Below are 21,880 nucleotides of genomic sequence, written 5' to 3' on the forward strand. Positions count from 1 at the left end.
CACGTTTGAGGCCTCTGGCTTTCAGGCAGGGAAGAGCTGCTGTGTGAAATGGCTGGGATGCTGAATCTGCCACTTGTTCTGGAGCCTTTCAAAGAAGAGACTTGCCTTGCGTGGGGGACAGCTGCTTCTTTCCTGGCGGGGGGCTGTTCCAGGGTACCTGAGGACAGCACAGCTCTGCCACCACATCTCTTCATCGATCTGCCTCGCTGACATTTTTTCTCACATCGCTGCCATAGCTTTGGCAGGTTTTTATCACAACAGTTTCAGTGTGCAGAGACATTCCCTTGGGGGTACTAGAGTCGTGGTAAATACACACCATATACACACACAGACATGTACAAAGCAAGAAGGAGACTGATGGGAGACATGCAGATGGGGACAGACATGGGAGCAGACGTGCATGTGTGTGCACACACACGCACACGCACACCCTGTGAACACACCCAGCGGACACTCACTGCCACACTCCAAGGAGAAATTTATATGGAAAGTGAAAGCCATTCGAGGTGAGAAATAAAGAGGAAGTCACATATTCCCAACAGCAGAAGCAATATCCTCACTTAGAATTATTCAACTTGCAAATAATCATAATAGGTTGGATGTGCGCTCGCTTCTAGATGCTGAGCCAAGCTCTTCCTACAGGTGTTATCTCATTTAGTCTTCATCGGCGCCCTAGGAGATCAATGCCCTTTATTACATTCCCCATTTCACAGGTCACAAATTGAGGTGCAGCCGCTCTCCCAGTGCATCCCATTCCAGAGAAGCCCGTCTGCATCCCCAGAAACACCAAGTCGCGTTCCCATCTCACAACCTTTGTGCCAGCTGTTCCTTCTGCCTGGATGACGACTGACCCCCAGTCGCCTCCTGCCCTTCACTTTATCCTTCTCTCTGCTCGAAAGTTCCCTTCTTGGCACCTCCCTGACAACCTTCCTTAAAGGAGCATTCCCCATCATGTTCCTGGAAACCACTGCCTTCCCACCGAGTCTGTTAAATTTTTCATTGTATTCGCCATTACCTAACATACATCATTTATTCCTTTACTCATTCATTGTCTGTCTCTCTACCTAAACTATAAGCACTATCAGGGCAGGGATTTTGTCTATCTTGTTCCCCACAGAATCTCTAGAATCTAGAAAGTGCCGACTCATAGTAGGTGCTCAATATTTAATATTGAATGAATAAATGAGGTAGTGAGAGAGTTAGTAACTTGTCTATGGTCTCAGAGCCAGGACTTATATAGTATTTGTATGCACGCACACACACACACACACACACACACACACACTCCATTCTCTGCTTCTACTCTTATACCATCCTTACCTTTTCCAACCCTCTAATCACATGATGACTGGCTCCCCTGACAACCAGCCACCCCCTCCATCTTTAGGAGATTTCCAAAAGTCACTCAATTAACATAAATTCAGTTGTGGTTGGAAGGGGCTTATTGTGAATAACAAGACACCCCTTCCACTTTTACGGATCCCAAAGATTTCAGAAACTGAGGGCAAGAGACCAAATATTACAACAAAAGATTCTCCCATTGCTCTATTCACTCAGGATACTCCAAGGGTCCTGGAACTCAGTGCCAGAAATAGGGATGAAGACCAAATATATGTTTCTTATTATAAGTCACAATATTGCAATTCAGTATATTATATATGTCTAGCACATCAGATCTACAATACTACTATTTAAAAGATGGCTAAAGTAGGCTACTTAGGTTTTTATAATCTTTTTTTAAAAGCTTTTTATTTATTTATTTTGAGAGAGAGAGCACGCACATGAGTAGGGGAGGAGCAGAGAGACAGGGAGAGAGAGAGAATCCCAAGCAGATTCTGCACTGTCAGCACAGAGACTGATGTGGGGTTCGAACCCATGAACTGTGAGATCATAATGAGAACCAAAGTCAAGAATGGGATGTGCCACCCAGGTGTCCTAGGCTTTTAGGTTTAAACAGTATGTGTACTTAAATAAAAACATAAAGTAAAAATTAGTTCAGGACAAGGCAGGAGTTATGGCAGTGATAAACAGATGGTGGAAATTTGGGAGATACTTTCTTTGGCTGAAGTGTAGTCTTTTAATTATATACGTAAGTTTGAACTTGGGAATTAAGCAATAAATAAATAATAAATAATTTGTATCAGTCCTTCTCTTTTCTCTAAAAATTAAAAAAAAAATTTTTTTTAACGTTTATTTATTTTTGAGACAGAGAGAGACAGAGCATGAACGGGGGAGGGTCAGAGAGAAAGGGAGACACAGAATCTGAAACAGGCTCCAGGCTCTGAGCCATCAGCACAGAGCCTGACATGGGGCTGGAACTCATGGACCGTGAGATCATGACCTGAGCTGAAGTCGGACGCTCAACCGACTGAGCCACCCAGGTGCCCCACTAAAATTTTTTTTAATGTTTATTATTTTTGAAGGAGAGCGAGACAGAGTGTGAGCAGGGGAGGGGCAGAGAGAGAGAGGGAGACACAGAATCCAAAGCAGAATCCAAAGCAGGCTCCAGGCTCTGAGCTGTCAGCACAGAGCCCAACGTGGGGCACGAACCCATGAACCATGAAATCATGACCTGAGCCGAAGTCAGACACTTCATCCACTGAGCAACCCAGGCACTCCAGTCCTTCTCTTTTCCAGTCCCGGGTCAATGATGACAGTGGGGATTCAATCAATAATTAATTAGTTAATTAACTCATCAAATAATTATCAAGGGCCTATTCTGTGAGGTTTAGACACACAAAGAAAACACAGGGCTGCCCTCAAGCTGCTGAAAGTCTGGTAAGAGAGAAAGACAAGGAGAGAAAGCCCAGTATGAGAAGAGCTACCAAAGAGGTGTCTAACCACAAGTGAGCAATCACCGATTGTGGAGCATGACAGCAGAGCTAGGTTTTGAGAAACGAGTCAGAATTACCCAGATGAGAAAGGGAAGTGCCCTCCAGGCAGAGCAGACATCATTGCTGAGCGTATAGAGACTAACCTGTAGACTCAGGTGTCCTGACACAATGTGGCTGAGACCAACCCGCCAGCAGACAGAGGCTGGAGGGTCCCCAGTGTATTTACCAGGCTGCTCTTGCCCCGAACTCTACTTGGTACATGCCCTCAAAGCAGGCTCTGGGTCCTTGATGGGCTTTCCACTGGGACTGAATCCCTGTTCCCTACCCACCTTGGCCTTGACCTGAACTCCTATGCTCTATACCTGATAGATCACCCAGGATCTTGATGCCACCCCATGCCTGACTTCAAACACAGCCACAATGTCCAGACGCTTCTGTTGCAATGTCATAAAAATAAGAGCCTCCATTTATCAAGCCCTTACTCCACGTCAGGCTTGGTTCATGCTTGTTATACATGTTACATCGTTCGATTCTTGGAACACTATCGGATGTTATTATTACTTCCATACAATGGTTGAGAGCACTGAGTCTTACGGAGGTTAAGGAACTTACCTGAGATCATACTTAGTAAATGGTGGAGCTAAGGTTCATGCTCAGAATTTCTGACACCAAAGACTACGTGTTTAACTGTGCTATACTACCACTGTCCACAAAGAATGTACAAACCCACTGGATACCAGTGTCGAGCCATCTGGGATTTTATTTTGATGGCAGGCTGCCCTCCATCTCTGTGAGGAGCAGTCCCAGAATGGATGAATGCCCTGGCCCTATCCATTCTTGTTTCCTTTATTTTCTAATAATCCGGAGCTCTCAGTGCACCTTATTCTCCCTGCTTGGGTAGGTACTAACCACTGATTGTGCTCTCAGGGAAGCAGAATGGGAGAGGAGAAGGAGCTCAGAATCCCAACTCAGTTATCAGAGGAGGCTCCGCACAGCATATATTTTCCATCTTTGGAAGTTCTCAAAGTTCTAGGTTCAGGAATCCTGGTTTTTACATTAAGGCAAGAAATCCTGAAATACTTAATGCCTTGTAGAGGTATTGAGTCTTTTCTGAGGGACTCAAGGAAAGCTGCTTCCCATCAGCGTCTAGGGCCTCAAAGGTAGGCAGGGAGTAGGGAGTGTGGGCCCCATCGGAAAAGAGCAAGGAATGAAAGCAAAGGAGCAGCCTCATACCCCGTCCTGGCTCCCGGGGTAAAATGTTCTTCTGTGAGCCCTACACCAGACAATTCCCAAGCCACGGCAGTCTCGATGAGGGCACCACAATGGGTCCCAGTGTGGTTGAGTGGGGAGTCCCACACCAAGAGAAGATGTCATCAAGCTCTTGGGGAGGGTGGAGCTGCTGTGGGCTGCCAAGGCATAATGCACAAGCCCTGTGGGTGGCATAATGTAGTATTCATCTCCTGCACTGTGCAGAGAGGGGACAGGCAGAACAATCCAGACTCTGTCGGCAAGGTCCTCTGGGGAGTTCAGGCCTTGCTAATGAAGATGAATAAAGAGATGGGATCTGCCCCTCATGGCTGCTGCCTTTGTCACATACATATTCATGGACTGGAGGGACAGCTCCTGGGAATGACCCATCCTACATAGAGATGAGAGAGACGAGGTATGGCAGTGCTAATCCACTCTTGAGGTGGGTGTGTCTTGCGGGGTGGAACACTCTGGGCTGTGCACTCCAGGATATACTCTTAAATATAAGGGATTTTCAAGGTGATTTTTATACTTTTGCCTGCTGCAGACATATCAGTCCTTGTATAAGCTCAAGGACCCTTGAAGAACTTACGTAGTACTCAGCTGAATTCCAGAAACAATCCCAGCTTTGCTACTTGCTACTCAATGTCAGTTAACAGTAATGTCTGCACCCTCTGTTCTTCCTGGCTTGGCCTCATGGAATGAACTTGCTGGAACTTCATGTTAGAGTTATAGGTATACACAGGAAGGCTCAGAACACCAGCTATATCATCTACCTCATATACACAGACCCTGTTTTTTGAATCTCCATCCATTAGATTGTTCTATGATGTTCCCTCAATCAAGATTTTTGGACAGCAAATCCTTGCCCACCATAGACCTCCAGGGTCCAGGAAGCTGAGTTTGGTAGTAGATTGTACTTTGTGTAAGGAAATCTAGACAAAAAACTTGGGTACCTGTACCATGTTTCTTCAAAAGAGAGTAAATGCTGGCCCTGAATCTATACTCACCATCACTTTGAAGTTAGTGGATTTGTTCTAGACTCCCAGATATTTTGATATTTTAAATGTTTCATCCCCTGTTTCAGTGCACTCAGCCTCAGTCCCCAGGCAGCTAACCAAAAGGATACACACTGAGCCAAATAAATCAAATCCCCTCTGCAGCTGGCCTCCTGTAGGTTTCTACTGAGCCACAGGCTAGCATTTAGCTGCAAGACTAATGTCTAACAGAGCCCAAGAGCCTTACCTGCCTTTCTGACATGATGTAGAGTTGCTCGTGGTCCTTGGAGAAGGCCATATCCCGGAGGACTGGGCCGGGGTCTACCACCTGCACAGTCTCATACTGGAGGGCACTGCCCCTGGGCCCATCTACCCGGATCTGTGGAGAAGAGGAAAAGGAGAGATGATGTGAGTTCAGATCCTAGAAGTCAAGCTACAGTCCAGAGACCCTCCCAACAGCTAAGGGAGAGGCAGTGAGCTCTGCCTCCACAGTGCCCAGAGGCCAAGCTCTGAGGAGCCTGAGTGATAGAAGCCCCCCATGGGCTTCCTGCTGGGAATGGCAAAGAGAAGGGAAGGCAGGGAGACCAAACTGGGCTCCACAAAGCATGTTATCCTCTCTGGCTACCTCTCCGGTGTTATCCTCTCTGGCTACCTCTGCCTCAGACTTAAGTCTTTGAGGCCTGGCTTGTACATCTTTGGAGAAGAGGATGGGGTTGGTATTAGGGAGTGGGAGCTGGGGATTGGGCGAATAATGGGTAACTGAAACTGCCACAGATCAGTGCCATCATGTAATAGAAAGGCAATATTATTTGCTACATTTGTGCTCAGGAAATAAATTGGGTGTAAGGATGTGGGCTGATTCTTTGAAACTGCTACCCAGCTATCATTGCCATACTGTTGAGGGGAACCAGGCAAGGAGCCAACCCCAGCAGTTTCACATTGAGTGGGCTACTTCTGGCGATTAAACCATTGGCTTATGCTTCAAGCTTTAGAGTAGATGTAGGCCCTAGACGTTCTATTTATGTCCCCAAAGAAGGGGACATGAGTATTCCAGGAAAATGCGTATTGGGCATGAGTCATCTCCAAACTTCCGAGAACACTTAGCATAGTAGATTACCCCTGGGCCATCCACAGGACTTCCTAGAACTGCTTAGACAATGTGGAGACAACCAGGAGAGACTTTTGCCCACATCCCCCATAGTGGAGGACAAATCTAGAAAGACAGGGACTTCCCAACCCCACATGATGCTCATCCGACCCTGGGTGCTGGCCCAGGTCTCCAGCATCAGAATCGTCAAAAGTCTGGCCTCATGGATTCAACACAATCACTGCCCAGCCCTAATAATGCTACTTACTCACCTAAGTTGGGACCAAGGGAACATGGGAAGGGGAGGGGAACAGTGGAGGGAGACAGGGAGAGGCACCAAACTCGATTAGATACCATTTGTATATGACTCTGTAAGGTACCCGCAATGTAATTTTAGAGATTTCAATAACAAAACTAAAGAACAATTATATTCCATATATTCCCATAATGTCCTCTTACTTTTAATTTTTAACCTTTCATGAGATCAAGGAGAAGAGAAGTTATTCAGAGGAACCAAATTACAGAAGGGAAAAACCACAGTAATGTCAACTGATGACATCAATTCATCTGAAAGTCTGCTGCTTCTCGTTTCTTTTGAATTCACCGAATTTTGACACTAGGTTATTTTGTGATTTATGTGTTTGATTTTAGGTTCGTTCCAGGCTCTGTTTGTTTGCTTTCCTCTTAAGCACTATTTTTAAGCCCTTCCTACACATCAGGCACTGAGAAATGGTTTTGCACATAATTCCTTATTGGTGTAATCCTCTCAATCCTGTGGGCTTAGTGGTCATTTGTCCTGACTTGCATGGCCCCTCTAGCATCCATTCCACCCTCTCTCACCTTTGGGGCAAGATTGGACCCACCCCCTGCTTCCTGGGGGTGCTCCCTGATGGGCACAAGCAAATCAGTTTAATCTCATTCTGTTGCCACAGTGATTGAAAGAAAACAGGCCCAGGCCAATCAACATGTGCACTCAGAGCAAAGCAGGGCAAGACAGTGTTTTGTGATCAGAGAACAGAGAATTTCTCCTCATCCTCAAAAGGGTCAAAGAAACAGCTAGCTCCCAGAACTGTGGGCAGCCGTCTTGTAATAAAGAGAGGAGTTGAAACCAGGGAAGGTACAGAGATGGAAAAAAATTGGTCTTTGGTGACATCCCCGAGGCACAAAATGACCCCAAAGCCTGCCCTATGTCAGGACTTTCTAGTTACTCATGTTATTTCCTTATTGTTAAAGGAACAAAAGGGCTTTCTGCAACGTCGAAAGTCCTACGTGATATACTGATGTAAGAGATGAGGAAAATGAGGCAGAGGTACATGAAACAATTAGCCTGAGATCTAAAATCTGGAGACAGAATGAGAATCCAGTTCCACTCTGAAGTCCATGCTTTTCCTATCATCGATTACATGAGACCTTGTTCCTTGATGGCTCTCATGTTTACTCCCTGGGGGTGCCACCCAAATAAAGGCAGGGCGCTGAGGTCAGCATCTGTCTCTGGTCTACACAATTCCAGCGGTTTTCACTAGTCATTCCTAATTTTGATGCTGAAATACTTGAGCTTGACAAATATTTATTTTAAAAATGGAGAAATAAATCAATGAAGTTAAACCTCCTCTTTGCAGATTTCCCATTAAGTTCCTGAGAACAAAAACAAAACCAAAAACTGATAAAGGAGTTAAAGAAAATACTTTTAGCTCTGAAAATCAAAATGCCTCAGATTCCAATAGCCCTCCTGCTTCTGTACCCACCCCCACACCACCAGATGTCCATCCTGGCCAGGTCTTTCCTTAATCTGAATGAAATGAGAGTTCATGCAAAACCAATTGGGATTACCACCCAAGTCTGACCGCGTGGCGATGGCCTTGGCCCCCAGCCCAGCCAGGCTTCATCCCCAGCTGTGAGTCAACTCTGGTGCAGCAGCACAAGAATGACAAGAGTGATACTGAGCACCCTGGCTTGTCTCCAGCCCCCTCAGGCTGCCGGCAGGAGTAGGCTCCCCTAGGGAATGCTGCTAGATATGAGTCCCATCCAGTGCCCATGGTCTAATCCCCAAGGGAAATTGGATTCAGTGTCTGATCAATCTTCTTTATCATTGGTCCCCCACTCCCTGCTCTTTAGAGCAAGGTGACAGGCTGGATATAGGTAGACATCAGAGGAAGCCAGGTGAGCTGGGGCAGGGACAGAGGGGGTGGACCAGGGAGCACCTAGGGCAAGTTTTCATGAGCCTTCCCCAGGGAGGGAGGATGGGGTTATGATACCCCCTTCCACACTCCACCTGGGTGGGAAATCAGTAGTTGGAAAGGCAGGGTTCCCTCTCCTCATACACCTCCCCAGTCCACTACTTATTTCGGAAAACAGAAAGGAAAGCATTCATTATCTCCCTGCGGAAAGACTCTCACACAGATCTTGGATAAAAGGAGTTTGTGGTAGGATTTGCTTAGTGATGGACAATCATAAAATTGAGGTAGGATGACCCAGTTGTGGGCTCCCTTGGTCTCCCACAAACAATAGCAACAAGAACTGCTAATAACTGGGTGGCTAGTGTGTGCCAGGGCTCATGCCAGCCTTTCTACATATATTAGCTTCTCATTTAAACCACAGAACTCTGTGCATTGATATTGTCCCAATTACAGGTGAGGTACAGAGAGGTTTAGCAAGTTGTTCATGGTCACACATCTAGCGAACAGCATGGCCTTGACCCATACCAAGGTCTGACTGATTCTGTCCGTGCCTCCTTGTGTTTACATACCACACCAGTGCATGTTGAACCAGGTTCTTGCAGCTATATAAACCTGCATCCCTTCAAGAAATGAAAGCAGTTGATATTAAATAAACAGCACCCTTAGAGTGCTGGAGAAACCATCTCTGTATCCACTACAGTTCTTTTGGGAGCGAATCATGCACATGAGTGAAGAAGATGCTGTCATGAATTTTCAAATAATGATCCCTTATATTTGTGTTTTATACCTTGCACAGCATTCTTAAATAACATTGTCTCACTGGATGGCTGTAAGATTTTTATGATGTTGACCACTAGCATAATAATCCTCATTTTACTGATGAAGAAAGTGAGGTTGGAGCTGTCTTATGCATTGCCCAAAGTTCAGTGATAAAACCAGTGACAGTTGGGTCTAGAACTCAGGTCTCCTGATTCCTAGCTCAGTGCTTGCCTCTTAGCGATTTAGATTTTTCCAAAAGCCTTTGACAAGGTTCCACATGAAAAGGTATTTAAAAATAATGAGTCTCTGTGGGACTTTGGGCAGTTTGACCAAGGAGAGAGAACTGACTTAGAGACAGAAAAAGACCCGTTTCTGCATGGAGAAGTAGGCACTGCGGGACTTTTCAAGCACTGGTGTTATGACTTGTTTTATTTAATATTTTGTATAAGTGGTCTCGAGGAGGGAGCAGGAAACTAGGGAGATGATTCTAAGCCCTTTGGGATAGCAAGAAGGCCAATGATGGAGAGCGACTACAGAAAGATGGGGCATCCTCAGCAAAGTCTGGGGAGGGGAGCTGCACATGTGCAAAAGGCCTGGGATTGCGTGTCTCATGAGCACAGAGACTCAGCATTGTAGCCCCACCCAGCACAGCACCCAGGACATGGCTGGTACTAACAAGTAGTTCCTGATGAGTGTCAGCGAGAGCGTGGAGAAAGAATACTCTTGCTCGCTGTTGATGAAAATGTAGATTGGGGGGGCCCTGGATGGTTTAGTCAGTGGTTGAGCATCCGATCCTTGATTTCAGTTCAGGTCATGATCTCATGGTTCATGAAATCCAGCTCTGTGCTAACAGTGTGGAGCCAGCTTGGGATTCTCTCTCCCTATCTCTGCCCCTCCCTGATGCATTCTCTCTTTCTCTCTCTCTCTCGAAAATAAATAAATAAACATTTAAAAAATGTAAATTGGTGCAGTCACTATGGAAAACAGTATGAGGGTCCTCAAAAATTAAAAATAGAACTACTTTATGATCAAGCAGTCCTACTCCTGGGTATTTATCCAAAGGAAACAAAATCAGTATCTTAAAGAGATAACTGCACTCTTATGCTCAATGTCGCATTATTTACAATAGCCAAGATGTGAGAACAATCTAAATATCCATAGATGGATGAAAGGATAAGGAAAGATCATATGTATCTATATCTATATCTACACACACATATATACACACATACACATATACATATGCATATACATATATATTTGCTATATATGTATATATACACAAAACATATATATGTGTATATATAATCATATTATATATATATATGTATATGTACATATATGTAAAGCCTTAAAAAAGAAAGAAAATCCTGCCATTTGCAGTAAGATGGATGAACCTGGAGAACAATATCCTATATGAAATATGTCAGACACAAAAAGACAAATACTGCATGATCTCATTTCCATGTGGAATTTAAAATAGTCAAACTCGCAGAAGCAAAGACTGGAATGGAATGGCCGTTGCCAGGGGACTGGGGGTTGGGGAAGATGGGGAGATCTTGGTCAAGTGGCACAATGTTTCAGTTATAAGATGAATAAGTTCTGAAAATCTAATACAGCAATTGACTATAGTTAATAACACTGAATTGTATATTTGAAATTTGCTAAGAAGGTAGATCTTAAGTGTTCTGATCTCACACACACACACACACACACACACACACACAAAAGGAAACAGTAACTATGTGAAGCGATGGATATGTTAATTAACTTGATTGTGCCAAGTATTTCACAATACATCCGTATATCAAGTTGTATATCTTAAATACATACAACTTGTATTTGGTAATTATAAAAGATGGGAAAAAAATAAGTAGTTACTACATAAATGATTAACTCCCTATGGGAAAAACAAGCTACATTCTACCAATGGGACCGTGGACTGATCAGAATGAGACCAAGGAATACTCAAAGTGAGAGGCAGGACCAAGAAAGGAGAGCTTAGTGTCATCATTCACTGTTCTAGATCCTCTGTGACAGTCCAATGGCCAGCAACATTCAAGCAGCATTCAAATAGGATTTCAGGGGAAAACAGACAAACAGAAGCCATTCTCCTGGCCAAGTTCACTTGAATACAGAATATCATGTCCATTTCACTCCTGATAAGGTAGAAACATAATCCAGATGCCTGCGAGAACAGCCTTGGAAAGATGCCTCAGGCCACAAAGACATAGCTGAGATCAAAGGAGATGTGTTGGCCAGTGGCTGTGGTTCAGTCAGCAATTCAAGAGCCACCTGAAGTTTGTGAGGTGACAGCTAAGAACAAACAGGAGTTATTATTGTACACATCAGGACAAATAAGATTTATTATTTTACACAACGCAGATGATACTTGTGGATCACCTAAGCAGTGAGAAAGTAGATTTTTTTTTTTTAAGGTACAAAATGTAAAGACGCTGCGAATGTAAATTTGGGTGTTTAGAAGATGTTATTCTTTGAGGCTAACACCGAAGAGAAAATCCCATCCTAACCCTACACGTCCCTTGACAGAGCGACATTCCACATTCATTCATCATCATCCAAAGTGCCTTTATGGAATGCCACTGTGTTCTAGGCTCCGAGCTAGCGTTTGGAGAAGAAAGGGGTGTCTTCGTCCTGCCCTCCAGGAGACCTCCTGAAGTGCTCAGCTATCACACAAATAAGGCCAAGTGGCAAATGCTACAACAGAGGGTGTTCATAGGCCTCTGTTCCTTCTTCCCAGGAGACCTAGCCACTGACTAGAGTGTAACCAGGAATTATCAGCCCAGCCCCAAGAGAGGCTCAAGGGAGCATGTGGGCTCCCAACATGGCACCCCCAACTCTCGAAAGTTTGACTAATAAAACACATAGTGGGTAATACCAGATTTATTTAAAAGCCACCCTAGGAGACAAAGTCTCGTGGGTCCATAGGAAGATTGACCTGGAGTAGCACAATTAGTGGTACTAACAGATTTTATAAAGATATATCCATGTTGGCCAAGGGAAGTAAGAGTAAAAATATGAAAAAGGGGGTCGGAGGGGGAAAATGTGGTTGTCTTCACGCAGCACTGTCCTGAGGAGGCTGAGTGTAAGTAAGTGTGTTCTCTGTGGTAGGGCGTGGTGTCCCTTCAGGTCTCACCAAAGACCCAACAGAACATTCTTCCGACCAGTGCTGCCCCAAAGAAATATAATGCCAGTCATAAGTGTGGGTCACATGCGCAATTTTAAATTTTCTACTAGTGGGTACATTAAAAAAGAAACGGGTAGGGGCATCTGGGTGGCTCAGTCAGTTGAGCATCGGACTCTTGATTTTGGTTCAGGTCATGATCTCGCAGTCCGTGGGTTTGATCCCTGCATTGGACTCTGTGCTGACAAGCACAGAGCCTGCTTGGGATTCTCTTTCTGCCTCTCTCTCTGCCTCTCCCTGCTCTCTCTCTCAAAAATACATAAACATAAAAAAAGAAACAGGTAAAATTAATTAATGAATTATAATTAGTTTTAATAATCTACTTTATCTGACCCAATGTGCCCCAAATATTATTATTTTCACGTGTATACAGCATAAAAAATTGTAAGTGAAAAATTGACATTTGTTTCCTTGTACTAAATCTTCAAAAACCTGATGTGTATATATTTTATACTTACAAGCAAACCTTAGAATGGACCAGCCATATTTCAGGTACTTTATAGCTACGTGTGACCAGTGACTATCATATTGGATGGCACACCTCTAGATTACTGTCACCCCTGTGTTCTGATCTACACTCTCCAAGCAGTGTTGTTAATAATTTGGCTGCTGACCATCCTTCTGGAGGTGCCTTCAGTTGAGATCTTGCTCACTTCCTTCCCCTGCTACAATGCCCTTGTGTCTCCCGGGACCTTCAATTTATAGCAAGATGCGTGTGCCTAACTGTCTTCGCCTTTCTGGAGCTCATGAGTTGTAAGCTCCAACGAACTGTGTGGACCCCATCAGCCCAAGCAAGTTACAACATGCAGCCGTGGGTGCTCGGTTCTGGTCCAGGCTAGCGCTCAGCAAGCTCATTTGATGCAGCCATGCCTCTTTCCACATTCAGGCAACAGGCGCTCTGGGCACACCTCTTGCATGTCAGGAACCCCCTGTACCCTGGGTGATGGTCAAAACATTTAAGAACTGCTGAGGGAAAACCAAGCAGTCAGAAGACATGCTTGCAGGGGTAGGATGTCAGAAGCTCCCAGCTGCACCAGGCAATACTGTTGGGGGCAAAGGGTGGCTGAGATGGTGTGGGCACTCAGGGTCCTGGGGGCACAGCTAGCTACCAATCACAGGGAAGACTTTCAATATTTAACAACTGTGAGTTATTCACAATAGCCAAACATTCAAGTAATCGCAATGTCTGTTGACAACTGAATAAAGAAAATGTGATCTATATATCACATAGATATAGTGTGTATGTATTATATATATAATATACACATACATACATACACACGATGGATACATACATACACATACACATACATACATGCGTATCCTGCCATTTGTAACAACATAGGGAAACCTGGAGGGCATCGTGCTAAGTGAGATAAGCCAGATACAGAAAGAGAAATATTTCGCGATCTCACTTATATGTGGAATCTAAAATAGTCAAACTCAGAAGCAGAGAGTAGAGGGGTGGTTGCCAGAGGCTGGGGAGCAGGTGAATGGGGAGATGTTGGTCAAGGAATACAAAGTTTCAGTTATACAGGATGAATACATTCTAAAGATCTAATATGCAGCAACGTGACCATAGGGTATACTTGAAATCTGCCAGGTGTTTTCCTCACACACCATACACACAAAGAAAGAAAGGGCAACTGTGTGAGGTGATGGATATAGTCATTAGCTCAATTATACCCACTATTTCACAATGTATGTATATATATCACAACGTCAAGTCATACACTTTAGATGTATACAATTTTCATTTGTCAAATATTCTTCAATAAAGATGAGAGAAGCAACGATGGGTGGGGCCACACTAGGACCAAATGATTGAACACTGGTCCTGCCTGGACCACACAGGAACCTCCATCACAGCGTCTAGGACGCCCTGCACCGTCCCTTCCGTGTGGCCGACCAGGGACAGGCCCACACAGCCGGAAAGCATGCACGGGCACACCTACTCTAGGTGCACAGGCGTCCCCAGCCTGCCCTTCCCGCTCTATCTGCAGCCCGGGGATATTCCTAGGCGAGGCTCCCTTTCCCTCCAGCCCTTCTGCCAGTCCGCTGCCACCTCTCTTCCTCCCTGGCACGGTGAGTGTCTGCATTGCCAGGCAGAGCGCTATTAAAACATCAGCAGGGTGGCCTCTGCAAAGGTCAGCCATCCGGGGAGCTCCTGGCAGCTGCTTGTTTGTTTATTGGAACATTATCTGGGCCGGGCTGTTTATTTACATCCATTGAAGGATTGAACAATAAATACCGTCTCCCAGTAGCAGGCAGATGCTTGCACTAGACCGTTCTGGCTGCCTTCTTGCTTGGAATAATCTCCCTAATGAGCAAACAGTGCTATTTGTCTTTAAAGATGCAGGCCACCCCCTGGATCCCCTCTTTCCATTCTCACTTGCCCTAAACTTCCTGGTCAAGGTCTATACTGCCAGATTTCCAGGCTGGGCCCAGCTCCAAGAAGGAGAGGGTGGGGTCTCCGCTGGCAGGCCTGCAATTGGAACTGGAACTAGAGAGGTGGGGTTGGGGCTGAGGAAAGCCTAGGACAGACGTCCCCAGGACACTGAATTTCCACCTAGATGCTCGGACCTAAACACGAAGGTAAGTAGGAAACCCAGTGATGTGGGTGGCTGCATGGCCGGGCCTCCTTCACAGACTTAGTGGGGCAGGGTTTATAGAGAGGTACGCCCCACATTCAGGCAATGCCAGAGCTGGAGTTGAGCCTGTGTGCCTTTCAGGCAAGTCTCCAAAGTACCCAGGATCTCAAGGGACTCCTGTACAAGTACCCGTAGAGAAGTCAGTTTGCAAAATGGAGCCTGTGTCGGGGCAGGCGGGCTGTAAAACAGAGGGGGCAGGTGGCGTGCCCAAGGAAGAGGTGAGGGATACAGGCTCTGCTCCCCTCAAGAGCCTAAAGCACACAGCTTTGGCTCTTGTAGGTGTCCTGGCTCTCTGTGCTGGCCTCGACCTGTCTCCCACTGAGGCAGAAACAGCAGGAAGAACACTTGGTGGGGAATAAGTGACCAGGATCCACTTTCCTGGGACACTGAAGGGCCACGGTGTCTCTCAGGAGGAAAATAATGAGCCTTTTGGATCTTATTCATACAGTTAATTCAGTTGGCCCCCCAAGGCTCTGAGTGATGTCACCTGGTCACTGTCACTCGGCATTTTGCCACACAGGCTGAGGAGCCCTAGAGTGCCAGCATCAGGCACAGTAAGCATTCCTTTGTTGAATGAATGAATGAATGAATGAATGAATGATGGAATGAATGAATGAATGAATGAATGACTTGAGAAACTAACTCTGGGCCTCAATTGCTACAGTTGCAACCATTGGGCATACACCCACACTCCAACCACACATGATCTCTCTGTCTCCCGTCTCAACTCCCACACAGCCTCGAGAAATTCCCCTTTATAAGTGTACGACAAAGGGACGGAAGGCAGGTGATTCAGCCCCTGCATGGATGGGGAGGGCCTGGGAAGGGTGTGTGGGGCCTGCAGGAAGACAGACCCCCACATCAGGTCTAAGCATCATGGTGACTTGCTGGTTGCAGGGGTAAAGCTGTCCAGGGAAAGGGGCCCCTACCACGTCTTCCTGTGCCCATGGAAGAGTTCCCTGGCTTGTAGGACAGTGAATACCGTGACCTCCAGATTCCAGCCACACTCAAGGGCCGTTAGTCTACCCTCTGCCAAGGGCAGCTCCCTCGGGCCCCAGGCACTCACTGTCAATATTCATCTGGCCCCAAACCCGGGCCACCTGCAGACAGAACTTGACTCCTAACATCCCGGGGCCCCCAGGGCTCTCACTCTAAAACCTCCCCCTCCCTCTCTGGAGCTTCCACCCCCTTTTCCGGATTCACTTTTCTTTTTCCCACGGCACTTGCGAGCTTCTCGCCTACTCTGGGACTTCCTCATCTATTGCGTTATCGTTGGTCTCCCTTGCTAGAACCTAAACTCCAAAAAGGAAAGGTCTTTATCTTTTGTGGTTGGTGGACGCATCCCAAACCCTTGAGCCCCACCACGTAGTAGGCGCTCGATAAATTCTGGTTGAATAAATGAATGGATGGAAATGCTCCGACTACTCATCAACACCTCAAGTTGTCCTCACCATGCAGAGCTCCCTTATTGTACAGCAAGGAACCCAGACAGGCGGGGGTGTTCTCACTGGGAGATTCAGCCACGGGAGAGAAGCCGGAGCTGTGCAGCCCAGACCCCAGCGGGCCGGCAGTGCCCTGGCTCGCCACAGAGTGGACTCTTGCTGTAGCCACCCTCCTGCCTCCATGCCCAGGGCTCGGAATGTGGGCTTAGACCCTGCTCCCGTGTTCACACAGCTTCAGCTGCCCCAGAATAGTACAATGAGGGCACTTTGGTTCGATTTCCTGATTCCAGCCAGGAGGAAAAGGATGGAAAGGGAACTGCAGGAGTGTAAACAGTAATTAATTAGGCCCCGTGCGCGCGTGAATCCTGTGCCGTGTTACCGAACACTGTCGGGAAAATGGGTCCCTTTGGGTCTGTCAACACACACTCATGAAACTGAATGATGATTTCTAGGTTGCCATTAGGACGTGTCGCCTTGCATTGCCCCAAACAGAGAAAATTGGGAACAGTGGCCTCCGTCCCTCCCCTGACCTGTTTGGGTGCTGACACAAAGAACAACTCTAGGAGAGAAGGAATAAAAAGGAAGGTCAGCATGGCGGGTATCAAGGAAGTGCCAGAAAAAGGCTCAAACCAGCACATCTCAAATGTAAAATATTTAAAACCAGCCTCTCTTGCTGCACCCCTCCAGAGACTCACCCTTCCAAAGAGCATGGGGCAAGTTACAGGTTTGAAGCCTGGGTGGGTCATGCAGAGTGTAACCCCAGAGTCACCACTCGTTTGAGTAGCCTGTACCCCAAAGCCTGGTTGGCCACTTCCCGCATGCCTCTGGCCACAAAGGAGCCTGGACAGACCGCACCCACTCCTGGAAAAACAGGATGAATAGATAGTTGATTCACTGTCTGCCACGAGCCGCGCCCTGTGCTTTACACACATCGGCAGGTTCCGGTGCTTGGCAGATGCACCGTGGTCTCATCCACATTACAAAAGACCCGAGTCCTCTGGCTCCTGAGATGGGGCTGCAGGCAGAAGAGCATTGGGGTAAGCCCAGGAGCAGACAATGGGAACCCCACCTCTGCCACTCAGGAACTCTGTGGCCGTAGATAAATCTGCCAAACTTTGAGTATCACTTCCCTCAGATGTCAAACAGATATCGTTATTCGTATTGTGGGAGTCTGATCATGTCGCAAGCGTGTAGAACACTTAGCACAGAGAAAGGGGTAACAGTTAAGTTTCCATAAAAGTTAGCCATGATTACTATGGAGGCAATTCAAATGAATTGATCCCGTGACTCCCACTCATCCCCAGTGGGAGTAGCAATCGTGTGCACTGTAGAGAGATCAGATGTGGCCCACAGATTGGACCCCAGCATCCGACAAGGTCACCTAGGCGCTAGAAAGAGAAGAGGACCTATGGCTCCACTCTGGGCCACCTGAGGCAGATGAGAAAGGAGGCATTGCTGGACAGAAGATAGGAAACTGGGTGGAGAAGGGTCTGTGCATATAGACGAATGTTCAGACGGGCATCCCGCCAACATGGAGGCACACACCTTCACATGGCTGTCCTGAAGCTGGGGGATTGTCTGGGAAACCCTGAGCCTGTCTCCACTTTGGTGTGATTCAGAAAGCCAGCGACTTTATGGAGAAAGAAGAAAGCAGCTTCATGCCTATGGTTTGGGCAAGCCACAGGAGGGGAAGTGGAGTACCACAGCCTGGCCTCACAGACAGGAGAGGCATCTCTGAGGACCCATCGCAGGCAGGAGGCAGAGTCAGAGCTGGCAGGATGCTGAGAAGCATCCAGTTTCCCAGAGATGAAGCCATGGCGCATATAGTGTCAGGGACAGAGTCCTGGACCCAGAATCAGTGCTCCTGATTCTTCATCCACACTCCCCTCCTGCCTCTTTTAGGAGAGACAAATCACTCTTCACCCTGTCCTCCCACACGGTCTCTGAGCTCCATGTGTCCCCTGCCAAATAAGGGGCCATCCCCTCTCTTCTGCACTCCCCCAACGGTTGCAGTCACAAAGGGGTTAATGCACAGAGGTGCATCATGACAGCGAGAGGCTGGTGTGCAGTCAGCAATTCTCTCCTGCTGCAAACCTAGCTCCTCCAGAGTGGGACCCAGCAGGTGCTTCACGCAGCTGTGCTGGAACGAGAAGAAACCCCTGTCCAGCTGGAGCACCCAGGGAGAACGGAAGTAGAGCGGAGCCTGGAGATGGATGGACTCTTGCATGAGCTGTGGCAGGGCCTCCAGGATCTTCAGGGGTCCTAACCAGCTGGCTCCTGGCTCGGAGGACAGAAGCTTCCAGCACAGGGCCTGGTCACAGAGTAGAGACTCAAGAATCAAGTGGTGGCTGAATGAAGGCTGTAGGCTTTGTCCAGTTTTCTCCCAGCTCGGAGGCAGCCCCCCACCCTTCGGGTCTCCTAGTTATTTTTCTCATCCTCACCCAGCCATTTCCGTCTTCAGACCATCCTCTTTATTCTGCCATGGGCACCCTAGAGGCCAGGTCTGTGCCCCAGGCCTCCCCCATACCCCTCGCTCACTCCAGGGACCACCCCGTCCATCCTCCTCACCCAGCAACCACGTGGCACTGCCCAGGCAAAGCAGGTGTAGGTGCAGCATCCCCTCACTCCTCAGTACAGCCTTGACCCTCCTGCCAGGCAGGTTCCCTCCAGGAACGGGATCAGTCCACTCACACTCCTGTTCACACCATTTCCCTCACCTGCTTTCTTCCTCCGGTTTCCTCCCTGCTGCCTTTCAACCACCCCAGGTGCCCCTCGGAACCTGGCGCGAGACACTCGGCCAAAAGCTCTCATTAATACCCGCCCCGCTCTGATTGTCTCGTGTCACGTCACCCAAGGCGCCCGTGCAGCCACTGAAGCTGCCTCGTGCCTCGGCCCACGTGGAAGTCTCTCCCGACTTGCTTCCACGCTTCCAGGGTGTCGGCTTTTAGCCACGAGAGTCGGCACCTTGAGGGCAGGTCTGCGGCATCGGGCTTACGCACGCGGCTGCATAGCCAGCCGGGCCGGCCTCCTGATTCTGCCTCTTATTAACGTTTGTGACGTCAGGCAGAACTTGAGGACTGAGTTACTGTCCTCAGCTGAAATACTGGGCTCAGAATTCCAAGCTCAAGGCTGCCGCCAGGACTTCATCAGGCGGCTTGTGAAGCGCTCTGACTCAAGTGTCCAGTACATAGAAAGTAGTCTAGGCAGCATGGAGTTGTGCACGGTCCGTTAGGAGGCTGAAGATGATGCTGATGAAGCAGAGCACAGACCTCTAGAAAGGACCCCAAGAGCTTTGTGAACACCAGAGTTGCTTAATAGAAGTTTGGCAAATTAACAAAAGGATGCATGAGTTCTGTTCACAGTGGAAAAAAGATCCAGCGCCCCAGCTCCTCAGAGACTCTCCCAAGCGTACATCTCTTTGATGTCCTGCCCTTACAAGGACCATCAGTGCCTTTTCTAACGCTAAGGGCGGTGGCAGCAGCCAGCCCTCTCTGGTTCCCACTTGTCAGACTGTTCAGAGCTGTCTGCACGAAGCCACGGGACTGCAGCTTAGCCCCTAGGCACAGTTTGGCAATTTCCTTGACAAATAAATAACCCAGGGAGCGTCAGACAAGTGCTTATCACCTCGACATCTGCTCTCTCTGATGAGCTCTGCTCTGGGTTCTTTCCCTGCAGCCTCATCAAGCTGTTGGGGCATCAGCCCTTTCGAGGGGCACCATCCAAGGACACCTGTGTGTATTTTTGTGAGGCTGGGAACAGCCTATGTTTACTAGTGCAAAGTACCAAGGTGCTGGTTTCCCAGAAGGTGAACACAATTCCTCAGTCAAGGATGGGGCATCAGCCGCTCACCCTGCAGACCACATGGCACCCCCCACCCCCCACCTCGGGAAGGACTTTGGTCACAGTGACACCATCTGGCTTCTGGCTGAATGGCTAAGGGTTCCTTTCCAATGTCAGTAAACTTACAAAGTCCTGAACTAGGCAGAGAGTCAAATTTTGCTCACTTGGGATCTATACCAAAATTTTGAAGTAACCCCAGCTCCTGGGTTATCTAGGAATTTTTTTTTTGTATGGACAAAATAAGGGTCAGAAGTAAGCGTGGGATACATTTGGTGTTTACTCAAGACCCAGCTCAGCTTCACTCTCTCCAAAAATTTCCCCCACCGTCTCCCAGGATAGACTTGATATCTCCTGTTTGTACCTTAGAAGCACTTACCCGCATGCCTTGATCAGGGCACTTGTGACACATCACAACACGGGGTCTTGTGTGTGCTTCTTGAGAGCAGGGCTGTGTCTTACTCATCTAACCCAAGGTCACAAAGCCAGGGGAGTAGAGCCCTATACTGGAGTTTAAGTTTGCTTAACTGACAAAAAAGTAGGTATTGTTGTGCACCATAGTGACAGGGTTCATTATTGTCCAGCAAAAACTATCTGGATCTTTTCTGAGGAATGGACTTTGCTCAGTACTGTCTCACTGATCACCAAGTGTTACTTATTTCGCCCTGTCTCTATTCCCACACATCTCCCCTGCAGCCACTGCCCACATTTTCTTCTTTCTTTCTTTCTTTCTTTCTTTCTTTCTTTCTTTCTTTCTTTCTTTCTAGCAGCTACTCTGAGAAAGAAACACTTGGAACTATTTCAAATGAGAACCCAGGAATTCATGAGGCCTGGGTGAGGCATGTGAATGGTTTGCAGTCAGAAAATCCGCTCCCAAAGACACTGTGGGGAACAGCCTTCCTGGGCCTTAGAATTCTGGAGTGGAGAAGGGCGTCCCTGTCCGGGGATGACATCACCAGACAGCGCTGGAATTCACAGATGCAGAAAGCTGAGGGGCCCCAGGGCCAGGGGGAGTTTGGCTGTGATTATCACAAAGGGTCTTTTGACCACCCTTCATCCTAGGAAAACCACAGAGACTCTGCTTTAAGCCGCCCCCACCCTCCGCTGAGGGGCCTAAAGACACTCTCCTCGAGTCAGATGGGTGAACTTTGATCCCAGTGAGGGAGAGTCTGGAAAAAGCATGAGGTATCAGAGCTGAAGGGTCTTGAAGAAAAAAGAAAAACAGTGCCTATACGGGATACTCATTCTGCCAGAAGCTTGTGGAGTTAATTGTAGAGAAATGCATTTTAAAATAAGATATTGGAAAACCATCCTCTCCGTCACTGGCCACAGTTATTACAATTATTTATACAGCATCACCAAGGCCCATGTTTCACAGCAATTAAACTATTGATCTCACAACTCTGAGGCGCTGCGCAAAACCCACAGCAACCATCCTTGCTCTTGTGGGAACTGTCTCTCCTCATGCTCAGATGTGGGAACCTAGACCCAGTGGGAGGTAACCATTAGAGCAGGAAAGCCACTGGTTGGAATATTAACATTAAGAATCAATATGTTAGTATCATATACTAATGTTACAGTAACGTATTAATAATATTATGTTCCAACGCTTACTCTGTCAGGATGTTGCTTTCCAGGCTTG

The 21,880-nt window shown here is 47.3% G+C and overlaps 1 protein-coding gene across 2 annotated transcripts in view; it reads right to left on the reverse strand.

Annotated features, from left to right (window-relative positions):
- Positions 1-21,880, reverse strand: part of PLXNA4 (plexin A4) — a 440,460-nt gene that overhangs the window by 152,442 nt on the left and 266,138 nt on the right. For both annotated transcript variants that reach the window (XM_060633177.3, XM_060633176.3), the window contains exon 4: positions 5,328-5,459. In XM_060633177.3, the coding sequence (XP_060489160.2) occupies positions 5,328-5,459 (132 nt within the window). The remainder of the gene's footprint in view (positions 1-5,327; positions 5,460-21,880) is intronic.

This window comes from Panthera onca, chromosome A2 (genome assembly GCF_046562875.1).
Source record: "Panthera onca isolate mPanOnc1 chromosome A2, mPanOnc1 haplotype 2, whole genome shotgun sequence".
NCBI classification, from domain to species: domain Eukaryota; kingdom Metazoa; phylum Chordata; class Mammalia; order Carnivora; family Felidae; genus Panthera; species Panthera onca.